This window comes from Nanorana parkeri, unplaced genomic scaffold (genome assembly GCF_000935625.1).
Source record: "Nanorana parkeri isolate BGI_ZX_2015 unplaced genomic scaffold, ASM93562v1 scaffold790, whole genome shotgun sequence".
Taxonomy (NCBI): Eukaryota; Metazoa; Chordata; class Amphibia; order Anura; family Dicroglossidae; genus Nanorana; species Nanorana parkeri.
Genome location: NW_017307058.1, coordinates 620,639 through 642,962, shown reverse-complemented (window position 1 = coordinate 642,962; position 22,324 = coordinate 620,639). Strand labels below are relative to the sequence as shown.

Here is a 22,324-nt window from a genome sequence, read left to right as displayed (position 1 = left end):
ATATATATATATATATATATTGCAGCTTACCAATCCTTAAATATGGTATTTGTATTAATATATATTTTTTTAGGATTGATTTCCCTATTGTCACCCGGTGGAAAGGGTAGCGTCAAGCTGGCCATACCCAAACTTCGACCAAGTCCTGCTGTGTCACTTTTTTAAATGTTTTCCTTTATTTTCACCTGATGATCCAGTCAGTAAGTCTGTTATGTTACAACTTCCTTTAGCAGACCAAGCTGCCCAGCAAAGTGGCAGCAGGTTGAGACAAACAATTTAAAGCAGAGGTTTAAAAAAAATCACTGGAAAGAAAGAAACATGCAAAGTCTCTTCAGCCAAAAAAAGCTCTCCCTCTTCCCCAATGATTATTTAAAAAGCCGCGAATGGGCTTGATGCTTAAGAGAATGTAGCTCCTGTGTGCATACCACCCAATGGCCAAAGAGGATTCGGATGAAACCCAGAAGTGGTAAGGGAGAAGAACACTGTAGGGGACCAAAGATGGTTGTGACAGCGCAGGAGAAGGAAACACTTGTAAGGTAAGTGTGCCACAATGTGCAAATATGCCGTGCAAAAACCCACCCTTCACATAGTGGTTTACTGACACTTACAAAGGTTAGCCCAGGCGTGGACAAAGAGAATTCAGGAGCCAGTCCGTCCAATCCAGGAGCCAGCAGGATTTGTTAGTAGCCAGCTCCACTGACAACAACCAGAGAAAACCTCAAACGTTAGGCACCAGTTGTAATTTCTGAGGAGCATTGGTCACCTGACTCCTGGGATTTGTTCAGTTCAGGGTTAGCCAATACAAGGTATCACATAATCTACAACTTTTTCTTACTTTCAGAATGTTTTCCTACGCTTCTTACAGAGGGCTTCCAGTTCAAAGATATTCTTGGGATGTCGTGCTTGCATTGCATAGCTACACACAGCTTTTCCATAATATCTAAATCTTGGGACTGTGAAGGAAATTACAAAAACTTAGTCTTTTGTTTCTTAAAGTAGTTCAGGGTTCAGATTTTCCAGGGGGAAACATGGGATGCCAAGTTGTATGAAAGACTGTTTTCTGTGAAGGAGGAGGGCCGGATAGATTAGAAATAGGAAGCCTACTGACATCTATCTCCCGAGATGCATCTGGATGTCTGCATAGGCTGCTGGTGAACAGATGTCTTGGAGATCAATTTTATATTAATCTTTACAATATGAGATGTTTCTGCACAATCTGTTGCCCTTTTGGTTACAGTGTGGGGCACCTATGGGACTGTGCATTGCTTAGTTTAAGACTTTAGTTCTGGTGTGATTTCATTTTGCTGAAATTAAGAAAAACCTTGCCATTTGCCAAAATGCTTACAGTCTGTTGCTTTTTCTACACTGTCCAGTCACAAGCTACTGATAGGGAGGTGACCTAGCTGTGTTGCGTATTCTATAAGCAGTAGGGAAAAGTCAGGTTACCAGGCTGTTTGTACTGCCTGGCAGAGCTATGTAAATCTCAGGGCTGGATATGCAGAAATACAAATCCTTTGGAAGGCAAGATAAATCACATATATGTTTTTCGAATATATGCATTTACTGGTTTGCTTGGAGTTCAGATTTAATATTATATAACAGCATATTATGAGCATTGATACACAGATCATCTTTAAGACTACACAATCCAAAGTCATCCTCAAACTAATATTACAATATTCTTACTTCAGCAACATACATTGGCAAAAATCAGGTTTTTTTTCTCCAACCATTAGATGAAAGGCAGGCATTCATCTAAGGGATAACTAAAACGAGGTCATTCTGATTAGCGTTAGATAAATGCATACTTCAGTGGAAATGCTATAAATATGATGCTGCTATGACCTAGAATACCCCCAGATATACAAATTGTGCAAACCCTTTAATGTCAAGAACATCTGAAAACACAAGTTCTGGGAAGTGCCTCTATGGAGAATGATGATGGTAAATGTAATCAGCCACCAAGGCTGTAGATATCCATTTCAAAACCTGAAAGCCTTGTTAACCCATTTAACAGATAAGAAAAACCAACGATACCGATATGTAAGGCAGACAAATTGCCAGCCTCATCTTTCAATGTCTACTTTGGTATGGAAAGTTGTAATTAGGGCTCTAATTACAGAACGTAAAGAGGAACTTCAACCATAACTTACAAATGACTTTCTACAAACAGATACTTCTAGATAATTGCCAGCTTTTTATTCTATGCATACCCCAATTTTTTTTTTCTTCCCCAGTCTTCTCAAGGTGGCCATTTTCACTAAGGACAGATTAATCCATTGCCCTTTACTTCCCGGAACTCTGGGTCTGCCTCCTGGAACATGTAACAGTGCACATCATCTCAGGGGGAAAAATGCCTTTCCCCTCCAAGATCTTGTGAGGTTTTGCAGTTTATGAATGAGATTTCCCAGGACGTCACTGGTGATGTAGTCTTCCAAGGATGCATCTGTGAGACCAGGGCTACATCTCCAGTGACTTACTCAAGCAGGAAGTGGAAAAGCAGTAAGTGAAAGCAAAAAAAGTTGGTTTATGTAATACATGTTAAATGATTTTATATCAGCATGCAGAGTTGCATACTGATGTGATTTTTAGTGAAAGGGGAGCAAAGGTCCATTTTAACAATATATCATCCAAATATCATTACTAAAGGTTTGTATACTTTATTTTTCACCTTATGCCATACTTTGGAAGGATCTGGAATGCAACGTCTACATTTTAAACTGGGTCTATTTTGCCTCAATTTGGGTACTGGTAAGTGCACATATCATACTCCAATGCATGTGAACTTTTTTTTTCCTGCATACAGGTCAATATAAATGCAAACAAAAGAAAGTCAGAAGAGAAAGCAGAGGAAAAGAATAAAAGCAAGTCAGAAGCAATTCAACCTGATCTGAAAAGAAACCATTTTATCCTAAAAGCCTCCTGTATTTGACTTTTCTCCATGTGGGATACCTGTGTACATATACACTTAGGTAGAGTTAACATCTATACTATTTACATCCTGCTTGCTGCATTTCGGAGGGTTTTAAGCAAATGTTTCTTACATAGGGAACAATAATGCATGTATAAGGCATCAAAGAAGGAAAAAAAGAAGATTTTAAAAGCCAAAAGTTGAAAAGGCTCATTATTCAGTTTGAAGGACTATTTTCTTTTAAACTAAACTGCTCCAATCCATTCCCCAACCCTCCCAAGCTAACCTGAACAAATGCCCTCCACCCCAGCTTCTTTCTTACCTCCATAGCAGAACCACCTCCTGTGCTATCCTTTCTTCAACTGACAGAAATCCGTGCCAGCAAGACTTCATAGGTTTGTATGGGGCTGTCTCCGGAAACAGCTCCACTGTCTGGGCTGGCCCCATACAAGTCAATGAAGATAAGTGCATAGCTATGGCCAGTGCCAAGGACTATTTTTGTCTGAGAAGATGACACTATGGCACAGGACTTGGCACTGATATGAAGGTAGATAAGAACCTGGGGCTGGGGGTATTGGTGTTAGTTCAGGAGGGGAAAGCTTGGAAAAGTTTAGTGTAAAAATACATTTGTATTCCAAGGACCTAGCCACACTTTTGGGATTACAAAATGTAATCATACAAAGCCATTGAGCAAGTAGAATTATTTTAGGGCTCATTCATGAATTGTGTTTGTGGTCAGAGTTACTTAGGCTTCCGAACCTTCATGAACCCTACTGATACCAACCTGATGTGTGCCATGATTTTGTGGTCAGCGTGCCAAATAAGTGGGCACGCTCTAGTGAAATGATAGAACCTGGGGAAGGGCGGGAGGGTCAAGCGCGACCTCGCTGTGACGTGCCCTGAAGCTCCCTGTCACCCTTCTTAAGGGGAGGAGAGCCGCCGCAACTCCTCCCACAAACACGGCCAGGATACCTTGGAATATTACATGTCTATCTAAATTCTGCATTTAAAGTGATATAAGAGCCAAAAGGTTTTTAAGCTATTTCAAACTATGTTTTAGCTTCCTGCGGAATCGGCTGGTCCCCTGACCACTGGCCCCTATATCCGGTTTTAGGGTGGCTCCTTGCAGGTTCCAATGGAAGCACCCTTGTGTGTCTCTCAACAAACGCACAGGCAGGGCAAGTCATTCCCCTGCTCCTCACTTCTCTAAGCTTGTAGATGGACGGCTGCTGGAAACTGCTCTGTCAGGAAGTTCAGGGAAGTGGAGCTGAGAGATGGAGTCAACTGCTTGGAAACATGACGACTAAGTGCTTGGGTAAAAGGTTTAAGAAATAGTTTCCATGCAATTAATACTTTCTGGATTCATTAATAAAAAGGTTTGAGAGTTTAATACTACCTTACATGATATCCTGTTCTGTCCATTTTCTTTTTACCTGCCTTTTAGGCTCGGTTTATTCCCCACGTTTGCTGCAGTTCCCCAATAATTTCAATGGGTTTCTATACGCGTGACAAAACGTGAAAAAGTAGTGCATGTAGAAAAATCTGCAACATGCATTCCATGGTTTTTCTTCTGAATTTAAGTGCATTAACTTGCGGAAACGCGGAGGAGTAATGTGCGTACTTCCAGTCACGTTTATGGTGCCATTAACTAGTAATGGCAATGCAAGAGCGTTTCACTATGCACTATTCAAGAATTCCAATATATTCCTATGGAATCTCCGGAATACAGTAAACAGTTGTGAGAAAATTGTCCGGCAGTTACAACGCTTTGATTTAGAATGATTAAGATGTGTGTAGCAGACAACATAACTGTACTTGTCGAGCTATGTTATGCAATGTTGCCAGGGTTTCCTGGACAAATGAGTCAGATCATATCCAAATGCAAGCATTCTCTGTCCTCTGGCTATACAAAAGTACACACATATGCTTCCGTCTGATATCACTGGCATTCAGAATAAAGACGTATGAAGATATATTAGATGGTTGCCTACTAGTACAGTATGTGACGGATTGGGTAGTACCAAGGGAGTATGGGGATGAGAGAGGCTGGACGATGTGCAAGGTATTGCTATCCATCGCCCAGCCTTGGAAACTGACCAGCATGGTGGTCAGTTATTCCAAGACCCCAAAGTTCCCCAATCCAGATACAAGTAAGTGAACAAAAACAAGCACAGACAAATGTCCACGCTGCCACTACTCACGCCTTACTTGCTTACAAACAACCTTAATGCTGACACCTCTACTCAGTACTCTGCCCACCAGAAGTCTGGCACACAGGCTTCTGCAAACCACACACACTGTTCTTGCTAGCAGTTACAGGTTAGCTAGGCCAGGCAATAGTACTTCTAGAGTCAGTACAAATACCCACAGTCTCTTATCAACAGCTACCACGAGAGGAAGACTCATCTTGCATACAATCAGGACTCCAATACCACAAGCTGCCCTGTGACCTGCAATCCTAATGTAGTCACTTCCTACTGTCCACTGCCCTGTAGCTGACAATGAGATCTCTAGATCAGTCACATGATGCAATCTCACACAGATCTGCAACGACTTACAACCAAGCTTATAGACACTGATAATATAATACACAACCACATACAAGTCTCTTTAGATTTGTGCATTGTTTAGAGCAATAAAAAAACGCTTACTAATTAATTTTTATATTTAAAAGGGAACTGTAGCCCAACCATTTTTTGGCCATAGTTCTCTTTAGGGTCACAGGAGGACATTTACTATGTCCCCCTAAAGCTATAACCCGCTATATGCTGACAGCACAGAGCAGCACTGAGGCTGGGAAAGAACCTGACAATATTGATGGAATCCACCCCGATACCCGCTTGACAACTTTCAAGAGGCAGAGCCAGCTGTGCCCGCTACCTACCCCATCCATCGCCCTAGTCAGTGCTGGAGGAACAGCGCAGGGAGGGGGGAATCCCTGCGGGGAGTGATGACTGACAATCACCACTCTCTGCAGGGAGAAGATTGTGAACTGAGTGATCGGCAGTTCCCGATCAATAGAGCTAAGGTGCGACAGCTGCAGTGTCACACGTCGGCTCTATTTATGAGGATGAGTGTATTTCACTCTACCCATATTTCTCCTATAATATCTCTAGTAGGGCAGTGCATAGAAAAGAGTTACCAAAAAAATACCAAAAAAAGTGAGACATACACAAGCAAAGTGTAGTAAAAATAAAAGGAATAAAACATACAGAAAAAAATACTCCTGTTTCTGGGTTTGGATAGATGCAGACCACCTTATGGCAGGGCTGGACAAATCCCAGGAGCCAGGTAGCCATTGTTCATTGAAAATTACAGCTTGCACCTAACATTTGAATTTTTGTCTAGTTGTCCCTTGCTCCTGGATAGGACAGGCTGGCTCCTGCATTCCATATTAATTTGCCCACCCCTGTCTTATGGAATAAGTCACTGCTCCCATGATTGATTTACTTCTAAAATTTTAGTAACAGCTATTGAGGTCTGTAAACAACAGACGTCTTAATCTCCCCCCAAAAAAAGTTTTAAAAACAGGAAAAAGCCTAATGCTCCACTTTCTGGCTCAAAATGAGAACAAAATATATATATTTACCTGTCTAAATATTTTTTTTAACAATTGTTTACAGCTGCATACCACAAATCAGTTGGGGCAGTTATGTACATTGCAGTATGGGGACATCCCGAATTGTGGAGGGAGCTTGATTCTTTCTGGTCAGAAAACACGGTGTCCCGTACAATTACTCAGATTGGCTGGCCCAGAGAAAACAAGTCTTCAGATAGGTTTGATTAGTAAGGCATCAGGCTGGATAACTTTTTTTTTTAAAACTCCCTGAGGAGGGTCAGTATGTGTAGCTTGAGCAGACTCCATAATGATATTGAAGCCAATACAGTTCTTGGTAAGATGGAAACATTCCATTACCTGTTCCCAGACCGGACTTATTCCTCTGGGGCCAAGAACTACTTCACATTCTGCCTACAGTGCTAGCTGATGGTGATTTCTGTGTTGATGCTCCTTTGCTTACATGTATGCCTCATACTTATTCAGAACAATATCAAAGGAGCACTACTTCACCGGACTCAAAATCCATCGTCCACGCAAAATCATATTCATTGCTCTGGAAGATGGTATAACCACACCATTATTGTCCTTTATCAAGCTTTACTCATACACCTATAGAAGCGTATTACTACTACTACTACTGTTTGTATAATAGCAAAATATTTCACTAAGCTTTATAATTAAGATAAATCATAAAAACAACCATACATAATGAACAGACAATAAAACAGAGATAGGCGGGTCAGCCCGCAAGAGCATACAATCTAGGTTACCTATGAAGGCGATACAGTGGCAATAACGTACCTGTATTGGTTATAATGAGCATCAACACAAGTTGGGAAAACTTTGGACAAACTGGAGATCCATTTTAATGTTATGTTACCAACAGAAAATTCCCCATTGAATCAACTTGTATCCAGTACAATAAAACCAGTTCTACCCAATACTTGCCAGAGGTAGAGCTGTCTATTTTGACACTGACGGCATACGCAAATTGTTAGAATAGTTGAAAATTAACATCACCAGGAAGAAAATGACCGTAAGTAAGGATATCATACTGGTACATCAAAGTGTTAACATCTATAGCAGTGACCAAGTGTGATGCCACAACTGGCAAGATATACAAACCCAATGAACCAGCGCCGTCATCCACCTATAACCAACTGATTGCTATAACCTTAGAGATACACATATTTATTCTCATTGGTCAGTCTTAGAAGTCACACTCACCGTAGTCTCATCTTCATGAAGAACTTGATCGTACCCACTCAGAGCGACACAGAAAATGATGGCTGTGACATCTTCAAAACAGTGAATCCACTTCTTCCGCTCTGATCGTTGTCCCCCGACATCAAACAGCCTGTGTGAAGAATAACTTCTTGATGACATCAGACAACATGTCTGGACACACACACACAACATAACTTGATGATCATTTTCTTATAGGTGGTCATTTTTAGTTATGAAAAAATTAAATGTTAATTCAACCCGAAAACAAAATTTACCAACTGATGACTGATGCATCTAATAGTTACCCAACAAGGACATCAAATGTAATTACAAAGTAATAGCCTTGCTCCAGTGATGAAAGGGCAGAAATACTTACACGTACACATCATATTAAAAAAATTATTAAATTATTAAATAAATAATGCTCCAGACTCCCACCATTGCTGCTCACTTAAACTAGCCATACACGGTTTTATTTTTTTTGTTCAAGCTGCGGGCGGAATAAAGAAAATAGAACAGGTTCCTCCGTCAACGCTTACATGTGTTGATCGCGGAATTCGCTACTATTCCCTTTACGTCCTGACAGCGTGCACTAGCCGCTGTCAGAATACAGTGTTGCGGCCGATTGGCTGTAAGAACCGTTCGTTCGAAGACTTTTCAACCAGCATCTTTAATCTGCTGATCGAGAGTGGTCGGGCCGGAAGGGTGTAAATTTCAGCCGGCTCCTGAAGAAGTCATCTGATCACTGTGGATAGGCTGGAGTGGAATCTGAGTTCAGTTTGGCTAATATTCCTTTTAAGCAGTTCAGAAAATCAAAGGCTTGGGTTTTGGCTACGTGGCCAGCACTGTATGGAGCCTGAAACAGCATTTTCTCCAGCACTTCTTTTACTTTGTATGAATCCACCTCAGCAAGACCATTGTTTTAAAAGGAACGTCAGGGTGGAAATATGGCAGCTGACATTTCATAGGTAATGGTCACCTGAAGTGAACTGCCAGACAAAATGTCTTCCACCTATTATACATGCAGCATATAAGAGTCAGGCAAGTAACATGCAGCAACTGTCAGAGTTCAGGTGACATTTAACAACCTGACATTAAGGGTCGGTGCACACCTAGACCACGCCACAATCGTGCACGATACCACACGGTCACGGAGTCGCACAGCATAGACAATCGCACTGCGGGTGCCATTATTTTCTAATAGCACCCCAGTCATGCCGCATCGCACGGTTTCCCGCAGCGATTCCGCCCATGCATCCTAAAACAGCTGCGTGTCATGTATCGCAAAAAAAACAAAACAGGTACACGTACCTCGTTTCTGCGAATGCCGCGTGGATGTCACCTATTGAAATCAATGGAGCCGCACCGCAATTGCTGTCTGTCATTGTGCAGGACCTTGCGATCCCGGATCGCTCAGGCCTGCACCGGGCCTCAAGCTAAAGTGTCATCTCAGACAGTATGCCAATGCTGCCAGTGCCAGGATCACTATAAAAGGACACACTTGCTCCTATGGCATTGCTTCCTCACTGCCCTAACCAGCAAGGTGTCACTCCATCACTATTCCCTCACTGGCAAATTATATTCTTAAGGATTTCCATCAGCAAATGGACTGAAACTATAAGAGCAGGTGTCTCCTTTAAACTGCTGTCAGTGACAGAATCACTAGTATGACTGGCTCTTCGAGGAGAACTATTGGAAGAGTGAAATGTACTATTGGAAGAGTGAAATGTACTTTTCCCAATAGTTTGAGCCAGTGGCTGTCAAAAGCCGGCTCTATAGCTCAAGAACGAAGTGATCACAAACCACTGATCACTCAGCTCATGGTCTTCAACCTGCAGAGAGCAGTGACCGCTAGTCATCGCTCCCCACAAGGATTCCCCCCCCTCCCCTCTCTATTCCTCCAGTGGTCATTGGAAGGACAGACAGGGGAGGGGGACAGGCACAGCTGGCTCTGGCTCTAGAAAAGCAGAGCCAGCTGTCAATAATGCAGTGGGGTGGATCTCGACAATATTGTCAGGATCTTTTCCAGCTGCAGTGCGGCTCTGATATACTTGTGTGACCTAAAAGAGAACTAAAGCCAAAAAAAAGGTTTGGCTTTTGTTCTCTTTTAAACTAAATAATGTAGAAAGCTGACCTGCACAATAATAATAATAATTCGTATTTAATATTCACATTTCTGAATACAATGTGTAAACAAGCATTATAGGTCCACTTTAAGCCTCAGAGAAATTCCAGCTAAGACTGCCTCGCTAGAATCCTGAGCTCAGCTCCTGCCCTTTCCCTCTTAAATCACATTCTTCTTACTACATTAATATCAAATGAATTTGAAAGTATCAAGCAGTAAGGGCTCCTTGTAAGCACTGCGTTCACTTTTTTTTTCCAACTCAATTCTGAATACCTGTGCAGAACACAGCAATGTTTTTGCACAAATGAAAATTATATTCGAAAATACATTCCTGCATTTGCTGAAAAGTTATTCACAGCTGGGCAGTGTCGCTAGCACACAAATGATAGAAATGGTTACAAATGTGATTTCTCAGACAGACTTGGACCACTAGAGGGAGCCACCGACTGTACGCACTGAAGGACGAGAAATAATCACAATGAATACTTTGTTCTCTGTCTAACTTTGATGCAATAATCCATTCTGTAAAGGATTTTTTTTGTACAAAGTGCTCCAGTGAAGATTATTTAGGGCACATTTTTATAGAACATTAAGATAAGTTAATGTGCCCATCAAAGGAGATTACTCTTAGCAAATGAAGTTTACAACAATGTCAGATAGGATAAATCCCCTAGAAAAATATAACCCCGTGTCCGCAATACTAAATTCATTAGTTAGCTTGCACATGTCTTAAATGTATGTTGACCTTAAATTGAGAACTTGCCTTCTTAATTTAACTGCAGTTTAAACAAAATGACATTCACTTCATTGGTGTCATTAGGAATGAAATAAAAGGCATAAAGGATTTTACATTAAGGAGAGGGGGTCAGGGGCCATTTCAATGGCACCCCAAACGCTCTTCTAATCCACAGTGTGATCTCCTGCACAGGAACACACCATACAACGATGCCGTGCGTTCCAATTGCAAAAAATTGTGCATGCAGTTTTATTCTGAAGTAAACTTTGTTTGTAACACTGCATTTGTGTATTTTATTTTAAATTAAGGATGGTATTTAATTTTTTAATCCAAATAAATTGAAAAAAGAAATCGGCCAAATAATCGATTCTGAAAATATTCATTAGTTGCAGCCCTAGTTGACTTGAGTTTGAAGAGTGCGTTGACATCTGTTGTTACGTTGTTGTTGTTTTTTTTTTGGGGGGGGGGGGGGGGGGGGTTTGGTTTGATTTTTTTACACTTAGCTATATAAGGTATTGGTCCTGCCTTTCATTGGCACACGTTAGCAGTTCACTCCAGTCCGTTGCATTGAACCTGCTCTACTTTTTTTTAAGTGGAAGGCAGCCATTCACACATAGCGGTTGGAAAATCAGCGCAGTTTTCCGCGCAGCATGAAAACGTGCACATTTTAACATAAGGGCGGATTCCGCAGGCTTGCGGCTACTACTATAGCCAGAACACGTGCAGACCGGCCTGAATATCGCACTTGGACTTTTTTTGCACAATGCCGTTTTTGTGCCGTGCGGACAAGGTACATTAGAATGCATTAGGTTTTACGTTTTGTGCATTTCCGAGCTTATACCGTTAATATGTGAATGGAGCCTAACGCAATGGAACGGTGTAAATTGCGTTGGCATCCACTGAAAAAAACGGATGCTAATGGATCTGGTGTGAATGGGACGTATACTTGTTCCAGGTCAGGGTTTCAAAGCAGTGACGTCAGAGGCTCAGCATGACATTCAGGCAACTGGTATTTGCAGAACGAGTCTGTAAATCTACATTCAATGTTCTTCTCAGTGAAGAATCCCAATCAGAATCCACCTCATCCTTATCTGACTTCAGAAGAGTGAATTAAGATGGATTGCAATGGGTTGGCATAGTAGACAACAACCTGTCTGGCCAACAAAGCTTTTCTGTTGAAATTCCAATGAAGACCAGCACATCCGACAGCTCATAAAAATCAGACTTATTGAACGTTCATACCACCCAAGTACACAGTAGAATTATCCTATACCGATGCTATGGCCTCAATGCATTCCACCACATAGGCTTAATCATAGAGACAGTCTATGATTAAGCCTATCTGGTGAAACGTGTGGGTTTCTATAAGTTCGGTGTGGGATGATTTTACTGTGAACTTGGATGGTATGAAGTTTCATTAAATCTGTTTTTTTTTAAATGAACTGTTGGATGTGCGGCTCTTCGTTGGAATGTTAGTATTTTGTTATGCCAGCACTTATGTTTGGAGCCTGCACCTGATTGATGTGACCGGCTGGGTCGGTGTTGTCCAACTTTGGGGATTAGGCGGTGTATGCTTTGAAATTCAAAGCTTTTCTGTTATCACAGCAAAATGAGTTGTGTCTACTAAGAGATACCACATTGAGGGTGAATGCTAGCAGCTGCATAAAAGCCACTACCACCACCAACTGACCACTTTACTATTCGGCACACTGTAGTCGTCGTGGTTATAATGGCTGTATGCCAACCACTAGCTTAAGGCCTAAACTTGAGAACCTGAATCTGCAGTACAATAAAAGGACTTGTCAAAAGAAGGCCAAATTCATAAGCAAGCCAGCCAATGACAGGACTATTTAGTCTGCTTTTTATCTTGATACCACACAATCTGTCCAAGACCATCATGAACGCGAGTAACCTTGAACTCTAGGGGTCTATTCACACCTGTGTGTGCATTTTCACATATGGTGCCCACGTGCTTTCAATGGATTTGCAAACGTACTAAAAATTCACCGGCCTTATTTTTTCCAGTGTGCTGCAAGTAAATGGAAACTAATCGAATGTGCATGTTTTGTAGTGCACTAAGGGTCAGCTGAATTTGTTTTGTCGCGCTTCCATTGAAAATGAATGGCAATGTGCCACAACGCAAGTTGTGAACTCGTGCTAAAACATGTTTCATTCATTCTAAACTCGAGGATCAATCAGCTAGTGGTGATGGTATCTAACAAAAGGGAGATGCCATTTGTGAACAGCTGGGGTAGAAACTGTTGAAATGTACAAGCAATTACAGAGTTAATCTGGTACCTACAAATTAAGATGTGTTTCTGACCATTACAAGGGGAAGCACATAGAAGCCGCTGCATGCAAATGTCTGAATTAATTTATGATCCAGTTTGTGTGAATTCCCCAATTATTTTATGGTTATAGAAGATGTGTGAAAAGCCCAGGTACCACACCAACCTGAAATGGAGGTTCTTGAAGGTGAAATGAGTTTCTACAATGCCAGTGGTCTTCACTCTAGTCCGCAGGATATCCTGTTCTGTAGGTTGGTAATCTGGTGCTCCGATCCGATCTAAGCTGTCTAGGTAGCTGTAAGGAAAACAAATATATTTCCATTAATATGACAGAGGTCAAACACAGCAATGTGCAATTACAAAAAGCAACCAGTCAGATTTTATTATTAAAAGCGTAGCCTGCTTGGCCAAACAAAGATGTCTGATTAGTTGCCCTGGGTTTGCACAATACCATTTAATTAAGAAAGCAAAAGGGCAGTGTGCAAGCATCGCATTTCACTAATATAATAGTGCTAAAGGAGTGTCTAGTATAAAGTGACCTCATTTAGCATTCAATTATTTAACCAACATCAGCACATCCCTAGAGGAATAGGTTTCAAATTCACCATAAAATCAGAGTATGAGACTAATTGATTTAATGATTAAAATTGTAGTAAATTAGAAAATAATCTTCTTTTCCAATCTGAAAGCAGCTCTATGCATTAGAAACTATTCTGTCCACATAAAACAACAGTAAAATCTACAGGTGTAATGCTGCTATTCCTGTCTAAGTCTCAGCCATAGCTGGATATTAAAGCCGAACTCCAGGTAGATATAAAATACACAGTTCTGTTATCTTTATAAACCATTACAAATGTATTATTTTAAATGCAAGCAGAGTAAGTACCTGAATTTGACTTAGTATCAGACTCTTGCAGTCCCTTTACAGCAGAGCTCAAATCGGGAAAGGGAAAAGTAGCACAAGTGCCTGTTGCCTGAGCTGCAGTACATACAGTATTTGCTAACAAGGGGCATGCTGACAGGAGAGAGCAGAGTGACTGAGATAGCTCATCAGTTGGATACTTCACCTTTTACTGTTTTATCACATGGAACAGACAAGACCTATAAGTTAAAACGTTCCTGCTCCCCACTGGTTAGAGAGCTCTGGCTCTGACTCAGTAGTGTGTAAAACCTGTGCAATCAAATCATTGCTTCCCCAAAGAGAGCAAGGGTCATTCTCTACAGCTTGCTGGGAATGGAGAGGCTTTTCTACTCAACATTTCACGTTTTGTTTTGATGCAACTGGAATGTATTTAGCCAATTTAAACTGCAAGTTCAGTTGAGTTTCAACTACAACAGAAAACAAATCTGGTCTTCTGATCTGCCAGACAGGGTTGTCTTGTGTGACAGGGCTGTCTAAATCTCAAGGCTGGCTGGATGGACAGAAATACAAACACTTTGGCAGGTTCAATGGCTCTCTTATATTTTATGTATTCAGTGGTTCACCTGGAGTTCAGCTTTTAAGAAACACAAAAGAATTACAGAAAGTTAGAGGTCTTGCAAATCAGCCAATTGTATCCACAAAATTAATATTCTAATGCACCAGCTGTCTACACACTTTGAATTGGATCATCATATGAACTGAACATGACCTGGTATGAAAATGGAACAGACTATCCCCAGACTGTGCTTCTGGGAACATTTCGAAAGCAATAAATATTTCCCAGCAGGCACTACCCCATTTATTGTTTCTGAATGATCACATGTCTATTAGGGGAAGGTTGAGCAAGGTTATCTCAATGTTGCACAGATAACAGATAACTGTTACAAGAGCCAAGTTCTGCCTGGATATCTAGTTATCATGATAGGAGATGTAATTGAATGACGGCTGCTCTAGCACACACAGACAGTTCACAGCTACTTACATTGTACCCAACATAAAATGGGCAATATGCCTATATTAGTCAATTGTTGCCATTACCATGGATGGCCAAATCTACTGTAGGCTGGATCTCCGATAGGTAAGATTAAGAAGAGTTGCATGACCTGTCCACTGATTGATTCTGTGTAGGCCAGAATAGTTGGCTGATTGACTTTGCTACCTAATTTCCTTTAGAGCTCATGATCTACTCTATGCTGTACAATGCCTTCTATTCTTCCTGTTTGTATTGTTGTTGTATTGATTTTGCAGTGTTGGCTTCCACCAATCTCTTTACTTCACTATATGTAAAAGAGCTCACAGTCTATTAAGGTAGCCATGCAAGGCTTGAGTTTTGTCCAATTTGAGCCATGGGTGGCCCTGTCAGCATTACCTGACTCAACAAACCAGTTGAAAAACTGCCGGCCAGATGCAGTCACTGTGCAGTTGTCTAAATACAATAGCTGGCAGGGTAAATTCGTCCATCCACGTTGTGGATGGGGAATCAACTGATTTCTCTCATTCAGCCTGCGGGCACGCTAAATGTGTATGCCTAGAATTAGAGTGAAACCGCTTACAACTATTGGGTTTAAGTGGGCTTCTTACCTGGCCAGTAAAAGCACCCGTAAACCAGCACTGGCAATTATTAAATACCAGTACATTATAAAAGCAGCTTCTTTGATTACGCAAATAAGCATTCATGCACCTATGCCCATCAGCTGCACCTCCATCACGCCTCTTGTGGGTGGATTATGCAAACACAACCTAATGTTTGGCCAACATGAGCACTCCTCTGGAGCAACTAAACAGCCATCACTGTGAGTGGGCCAAATAATTTCTGGCCATTCATGGAGACTTTATGTGGGTTTAGCACCTGTGAGTTGGGTCTGTATATATGCCTGAATATTTGGAACAGGATGTTGGGGACACCTTGTCACTGGAAGAGAGTTTTCCATATGTAACTTGGAAGATGGGAAGGCTAGCTTAATGGAGAATTTGGACACAGACAGATACGCTAGATCCTGAAATCAATAGTTGTGGTCACTGTGACTTGGTAACTACAACCACATCCTCCAGCTATACAAAAGGTCCTGGCAACGGCATATTCTCAATAGTCATGGATTCAGAAATGCAAATTGGCCAAATTCAGTGTGTTCTGAACTGTTTTCAATGTGTTCCATGTTCCTGACCAACAAACGGGAACAGAGTCATTATGGTATTGTGGATTGTTTAAAACATTTTTTTCAAAAGTTTTCATTATTTTTCATGTTCTAAATGTTTTAGGCTGCAAGGCCTAAATGGCAAATAGTCCCTACAGTAAAAAATATAACAAATAGAAAGCAATTACTATATGATCAAATTTGGGGAAATCCCTAATTTGTGATGTTTCAACCAAGATACAATGTGATTCATTTTTAATTATCAAAACACAAGTATTGCAACAGGCAAAGAAGGGTGACATTTTATTAATTGAAAATTAAATGTACAAAATGATGTGTAGTTGCTCCGGACATCAATACCAGACCCTTATCCTTGATAGGGGTCTGGTATGGTTTTTAAGGGCAGGCCCCAGGCAAAAAAAACCCACCAAAAAATGTTTTCCATCAGAGTCCCCACCCGCTTCGCATCAGGAGCTGCCTTCACATCAGAGTATTCAGTCCCCCCCTTCACATCAGAGTCGTCAGACCGTCCCCCACATCCTTCACATCAGAGTCGTCAGTCCTCCTCTTCACATCAGAGTCCTACTTTAAAACCATCACCACAATGCAGTTGCGGCAGCATGGCAGAGGGTGGGAGGTGGAGAAGGTCTGGACAGAGGCAGAATTCTGCCCTCTTCTGTATGCTTGGTGAGGTCCTGGATGCAGTCAACCCTGGAATAGTGTCATGCATGTCCATGGCCTGGTGGCTGCCTTGCTTGCACCATGGAAATGCATGACACTGTTTGAAAGGCACCCTTGACAAAGCCAATAGGCACCCTGGTTGAGAAAGGCCGTTCTAAAGCAACCTATGCGCCTGAAGCACAATGATCGGTGTTATGCAAATTGCAACTTCACCTGAGAAATGTTTCAATTTATCACATCAGCTACAAAATGAGATTCACTGTCACTGTTGGTGCTGGTGGCCATTGTCTCTGGTACAGGAACTAAATGAAAATCTAAAGTGTTTGAGTTGTCACAGAAACACTAGGTGAAGGGAAATCTTGCAATGGGAAAATCTGGCAACAATGGTCTAGAAGGGGATATCCCCTCACATTTGAGAGATCACCCTTACCACCTCCTGTGTCTGAAGGGAAATCTTCCCAATGTGACACAGGCAGAAAAAGCGCCCAACATGGGTTTTAACCATTCCATACATAAAAATGGCTTCATACGCACTTTAAGCCCAGTTGGCACTTTATTGTATACTTGTCAGAACAGGTACGTGTTGGGTGAACTTCGTGCAGAACAAATGCTTAGTATTTACATTTTTGACAAGCCGATCCCTGACTTTGATTATTTCTATGTTAATTATAATGTGTTTTCTAAATGACACGGTAACAGTTGTTTCATTATAAATGTCATCAGCATCCTAGCTGACGCTTGGCAGCTGGATTATAATTGGATGGTTTTTTTGTTGCCTGAGATCTTACATGTGACATCAAACGTGACATTAACATAGCTACAAGGACAAGCTGAATTTTCATTACAGCAGGTAAGGTGCAGATGAGAATTCTTACAGGTGGCTTAATAGGGTTATACTTTCATTCTCAGACCAGGAAAGGACTGAAGACTCGTGGAGTGGTTTCTTTGCTCCATGTTAAAATGTAATGGAACAATCTTTGTACAATCTCCTTTAGATTTACCAAAGGTATGTAATATGAGGACCTACCTAAGCTATCCAATCAGTTGCATCCAATCAGGCAGGTCCTTGTACTACAGCGCTAATTGTAGATCTAAAGATCGTACAGTGAGTTGTAAACTATGTGGTGAGCTGAAGATCCTCAGATCATCTCTGAATTGGTGCTTCCTTCTGGAGGGTGGCTACTTTTGTTCCCCATGGTCCCTGTGCGTGTTGTAAAATAAACACCACTCCAAGCTTGCTTCTGTGATGGACTTAGCCAACAGACGTAGTTTAAATGATCCGTAGTACATTATATGTAGCCCTGTAGCCCCTTTTCCACTTACAGAGCTAGGTTATTGTTTTTCTTTTAAATAAATATTCATGTAATTTTATTGGTATCTATCTTCATTTTGTACATTTACCAGTAGGTACCTCTGCTTTATATTCGGGACGGCTTATACTCGAGTATATACGGTAGTTAAGGTACTTGAATTAATTTTTAAGGTTTAACTCCTGGGTTTAGTGTCACTTTAAGAGTAACATCATGGTTCATACCCATAACAATCCTTAGAAAATCATTATAGGCTGTCCTGACCTTTCAACCTGCAACTTGAAAGGCAAATTCAATAATAAAACCTATGCCATTATAAAATTGTAACACTGCATAATGCAGTCTGATAGAGATGCCTAAACTGTGTAACGTTCATGTTAATTATTTCACAAGTCAGCGATAGGCCTCTGTTGCTGGGCATGATTGCAAATATGAGGTCTCTTATACTACAATTAAAGGGAAAGTGTGGTGTACTTTCAGTAAGCAAATATGTTGAGTTACTTTTTCAGGGTTTACCTTGAAGTATTTTTTTTATACATGTCTGCAGTTCCAAATTTTTGTTATTGTATTAAATACAGGAATGTGTAGATTATCCCTCAGTAGATCAGTGCAATCAGTCTTAACTGCTGAAATAAATTATCAGCCATTCAGGGAATGCATTGTTTTCAATCAGTCAGATGACCTGCATTGTAAGAAGGAGCAGTAAAGCCCAATTCTGTAACACTGTGAAGCAGAGCTTGAGTACGGTATGTAATTAGGCAAATATGGTTTCCCCCTGTACAAATAGAAATACAAGTTGAATAAATATGGGAGCAGGCACAGAGCACACAGGCTAGCTCACACTATTATTTGTAATGGGGTGGCAGGCAAGTCTGCAAAGGAGCAGTTAAAGAAGAACTCCAGGGTAAATTATTAACCCATGCAGTGTGGCTACGCCACACTGCAAGGGTTAGCTGCTCATTTGTGTCTAGGGAGGAAAAACACAAGGTTATACTCACCTGATCCCAAGGAGCTGGCTTGCACTTAGACCAGTTCCCGGAGCCTCTCTCTCCCCTTTGCTGCAGCGATCTAAAGTCCCGTAAATCATCATGTTCTATACACAATAAACAATAAAGGTGATCAGCGCCAGTAAGTGTACGGCCCCATTCACACTGAGCGACATTGAGCCATATTGAGCGACTTGCGATATTGAGCGACTTTTTCCTATTGGGCTGTATGCAATCAGGAGCAAAATCGCTCGAAAAAAGGGTCATGTAGGAGCTACAAGCGATATTGAGCGACGAGATGTGAACAGCTCCATTGAAATGGATTGGAGAAGCTACATAGAGCTATATCGCGTGGAAATATGAGCGATATCGCTGCAAAAATCGCTCGATAAATCGCTCAGTGTGAATGGGTCCTAATGTGCAAGTGGACCCCTGATGAAGTCACGTGTGTTGACGTAACGTACGTAGGGCAGAGCTTCTGATGTCACTGCACTGAGCTGAGCCGGACGAACAGGTTTTGAAGGGTAATGAAAAATGAATGGGTGTGAACGGGGACAGTTCACACCGCAGCATTGCATTGGAAAAAAAAAAAAGTAGAGCATGCACTACTTTTTACAACGCAATGTACCAAAGACGTGTGCGAACGCAATGCAAGCCATTACAGTGAGGTATGTGACATATATATATGACATATTTCACATACAACTTGCCCCCCCAAAAAAGTGGCGGGACGCAATGGATCAGAAAGAAATCATAAGGCGCAACTGCAAATCACCGGAGCCTCTGCTGACTTGCGATTACCTTCCAATTTTGGTGTGAGTGCACCCTTAAAGTAGAAGTTGTACTTAAAACACAAGGTCTGCTTATTTAATGTTCTCCCTTCCCTGCATGCAAGAAATGATTGAGCTCCATCTGGTGAGATCCCAGGGAGTACAGAGTAGCCTAGATCTCGTGTGAATACACGCCTTGAAAGAATTAAGCTACTTGGCATAACTGGGAGGAGAGTGACATTATCCCCTAGAGTTCAGAAGCTGGGGGGGGGGGTTATATCTTTTGACATTTTCCCTACAGTTTTCTTTCGGGCAGCATCTTTGCATTAGGGAAAGCACACTTAGTAAGCCAACCTTCCACTAGAAGCAAGGTAGCTCAAAAGCCAGCAGAGATTTTTAATTAATTTTTAAGGCTTGAACGATCTAAGTAATGGACACAATGGATGGCTATATTTTTAACATCAGTTTCACAGATTGTCTGCGCCAAAATAAAATTGGGGTTTTCAGGATAAAAGGTTTATCTTCAGCACATTGGAACCCTGAAGAACACCAGCAGTTGGGAAATTAAACCTTTGTTTTACAAATAAACATCTAATACAGGATGCAACTGAGGACACCGATTGCAGGATGCAACAAAGAAAGAGCACGATTTTTCAATAATCGATTATGTCGATTAGTTGTTGCAGCCCTACTGGACACAGAAGGCGGAATGGATGTTCTGGTCCATTGTGCGTATAAATTTCGACTTGGGCTTTTGAGCTCTGTAAACGGGCTTGTTCTCAGCAACACAGATAAGGATAGCCAGGAAAACACATGAAAAGGAGTCCTGAGTGACACCTTCTAGCTGCAAACATCCAAAATATACATTAGCAATATGTTTATATTTATCTAACTAAAAATAAAACAAAAATTCTATATTTTTTTTATTCTTGACATTAACCTATAAAGTGTATACAAAACTACAACTTCTCCATTTACTTGTGTAGCTGTATTATTTACTGCTGCAAATACAGTTATAGCTCTAAGACCTAGATGTTCCTTTAAAGAAAGTGTGATGAATGCAATACGATCTGGCGAATAAGTAGGCCAATACTGTAAGGCAGGCACATACGCTTTATACCTTTAGCCCTCGTTCACACCTGAATGTTTTGTAGCGCGTTCTACGCTCGACGAACGCTCTACAAAACGCTCAAACATCTAAATCCCATTGTATTCAATGGGTCTGGTTCACACCTTGGCGTATTTCAGCCCGTCCCTAACGCGCTACAAAACGGCCCACGCCTGAAAAAAAACGTGCGACAGACGCGCATATGCAATACGCCTAGGTGTGAACCAGGGCTCAGTGAACTGGGACAAATGACCTGATGGATGAATGTGTGGTGTTGTCTAATAATTATGCTCAATCGCTTAACACTAGATGGAAGTCTGCCTGAGAGATCTTCATACTTATGAAATAATTAATCTGTAATCAATAGAGAACAGAAAGACTAAATTAGTGCTAATGTGCTGCTGACGATGAAATAAAGATGTTTTCCCAAAATGAACATTCCACGAATAGTGATATATAATGTAAGTTGACCAAGCGTGGCAGAGAGTTGCTGATTCAATGACACCCATACATCACACAGCAGGACATGTAATAAATATGTCCTTTTCTGTGTTTAAGTCCTGACCACAAGGCAGCAGCAAAGTGACAGCTCTTCCTAAATGCTTTCTTAACAAAACCACAGGGCACTAGCCCCAATGGAGCACTGCAGTCTGGCACATCATTGGCCTTAGCTAGCTCGCAGCACTTGCAGTCACAGACACTTTTGTCCACACCTGTGCACGGAGGAACTGGATGATCTGAAGGTATGCAAACGGTGGTCTGGAGGGGGTAAGACCTGATAAGCTCTGAGAGTAAGGGCCATGGGCTGCATATGCACTATGGAGGCAGGTTGTGCCCCCAAATCAAAAACATCACCTGGGAGGTAAAATGTTCTGTCTGATTAGAGCAAGAATCAGGTACTTTTGTTACAGCACCATTCCTTGGCCACTCCATTTGTCTAAGCTCTTGCAAATACCCAGTGCTCCAAGTTATGGGAAAGCATGTGACCCTCCCTTCCTCACAGTATGCAGCAATCCTCAGGCCTGAACACTGTCACTTTGGGGAGGGTAGAAGACTGCTTACCAGGTATAAGCTCTGACACAGAACAAAATGGAGTTCAGGGGATCAGGAGATGAAGGCAAGCGTCAATGGCTGGAGGTATGCCTTAACAAGAGAACCTGCCACTTTTACCTGATATAGCAGATTGTCTTCAAACCTAGTTCTCTAGTTTAGTTTGTCCTGGTATGATAGTTTCATTTGAAAGGATCCTATATATTTTTCAAGATTTAGTCTATTAGTCCAAGAAAAAAGGGCAGAACACAGCCACAGCATTTACTATCCTATGCCATCTTCTGCTCCAGTTTCGAGGCTTGCACAAGAATATTGTTACGCAGACATAATCTTAGTCAATGGTCAGTTGGTGCCTATTGCTCGGTTTTCCTCTGCCCTACTTTTCTTTTAAATGTGCTCCATTTATAAATGAACAATGGGTGGGGGCATTAACCATATAGAAACTATAAATGTCTTCCACCAATCAGCCCCTTTAATGCAACCCTAACTAAATATTTTTTTATTAATTTCAAGAGA

General features: G+C 41.3%; 1 protein-coding gene across 4 annotated transcripts in view; it reads right to left on the bottom strand.

Annotated features, from left to right (window-relative positions):
• The window catches only part of GNAO1 (G protein subunit alpha o1), a 217,089-nt gene that overhangs the window by 25,484 nt on the left and 169,281 nt on the right, over nt 1-22,324 (bottom strand). For all 4 annotated transcript variants that reach the window (XM_018564871.1, XM_018564873.1, XM_018564874.1 and 1 more), the window contains 2 exons: nt 13,013-13,141; nt 7,698-7,827 (listed from right to left, as the gene is read on the bottom strand). In XM_018564871.1, coding sequence (XP_018420373.1) covers nt 7,698-7,827; nt 13,013-13,141 — 259 coding nt within the window. The remainder of the gene's footprint in view (nt 1-7,697; nt 7,828-13,012; nt 13,142-22,324) is intronic.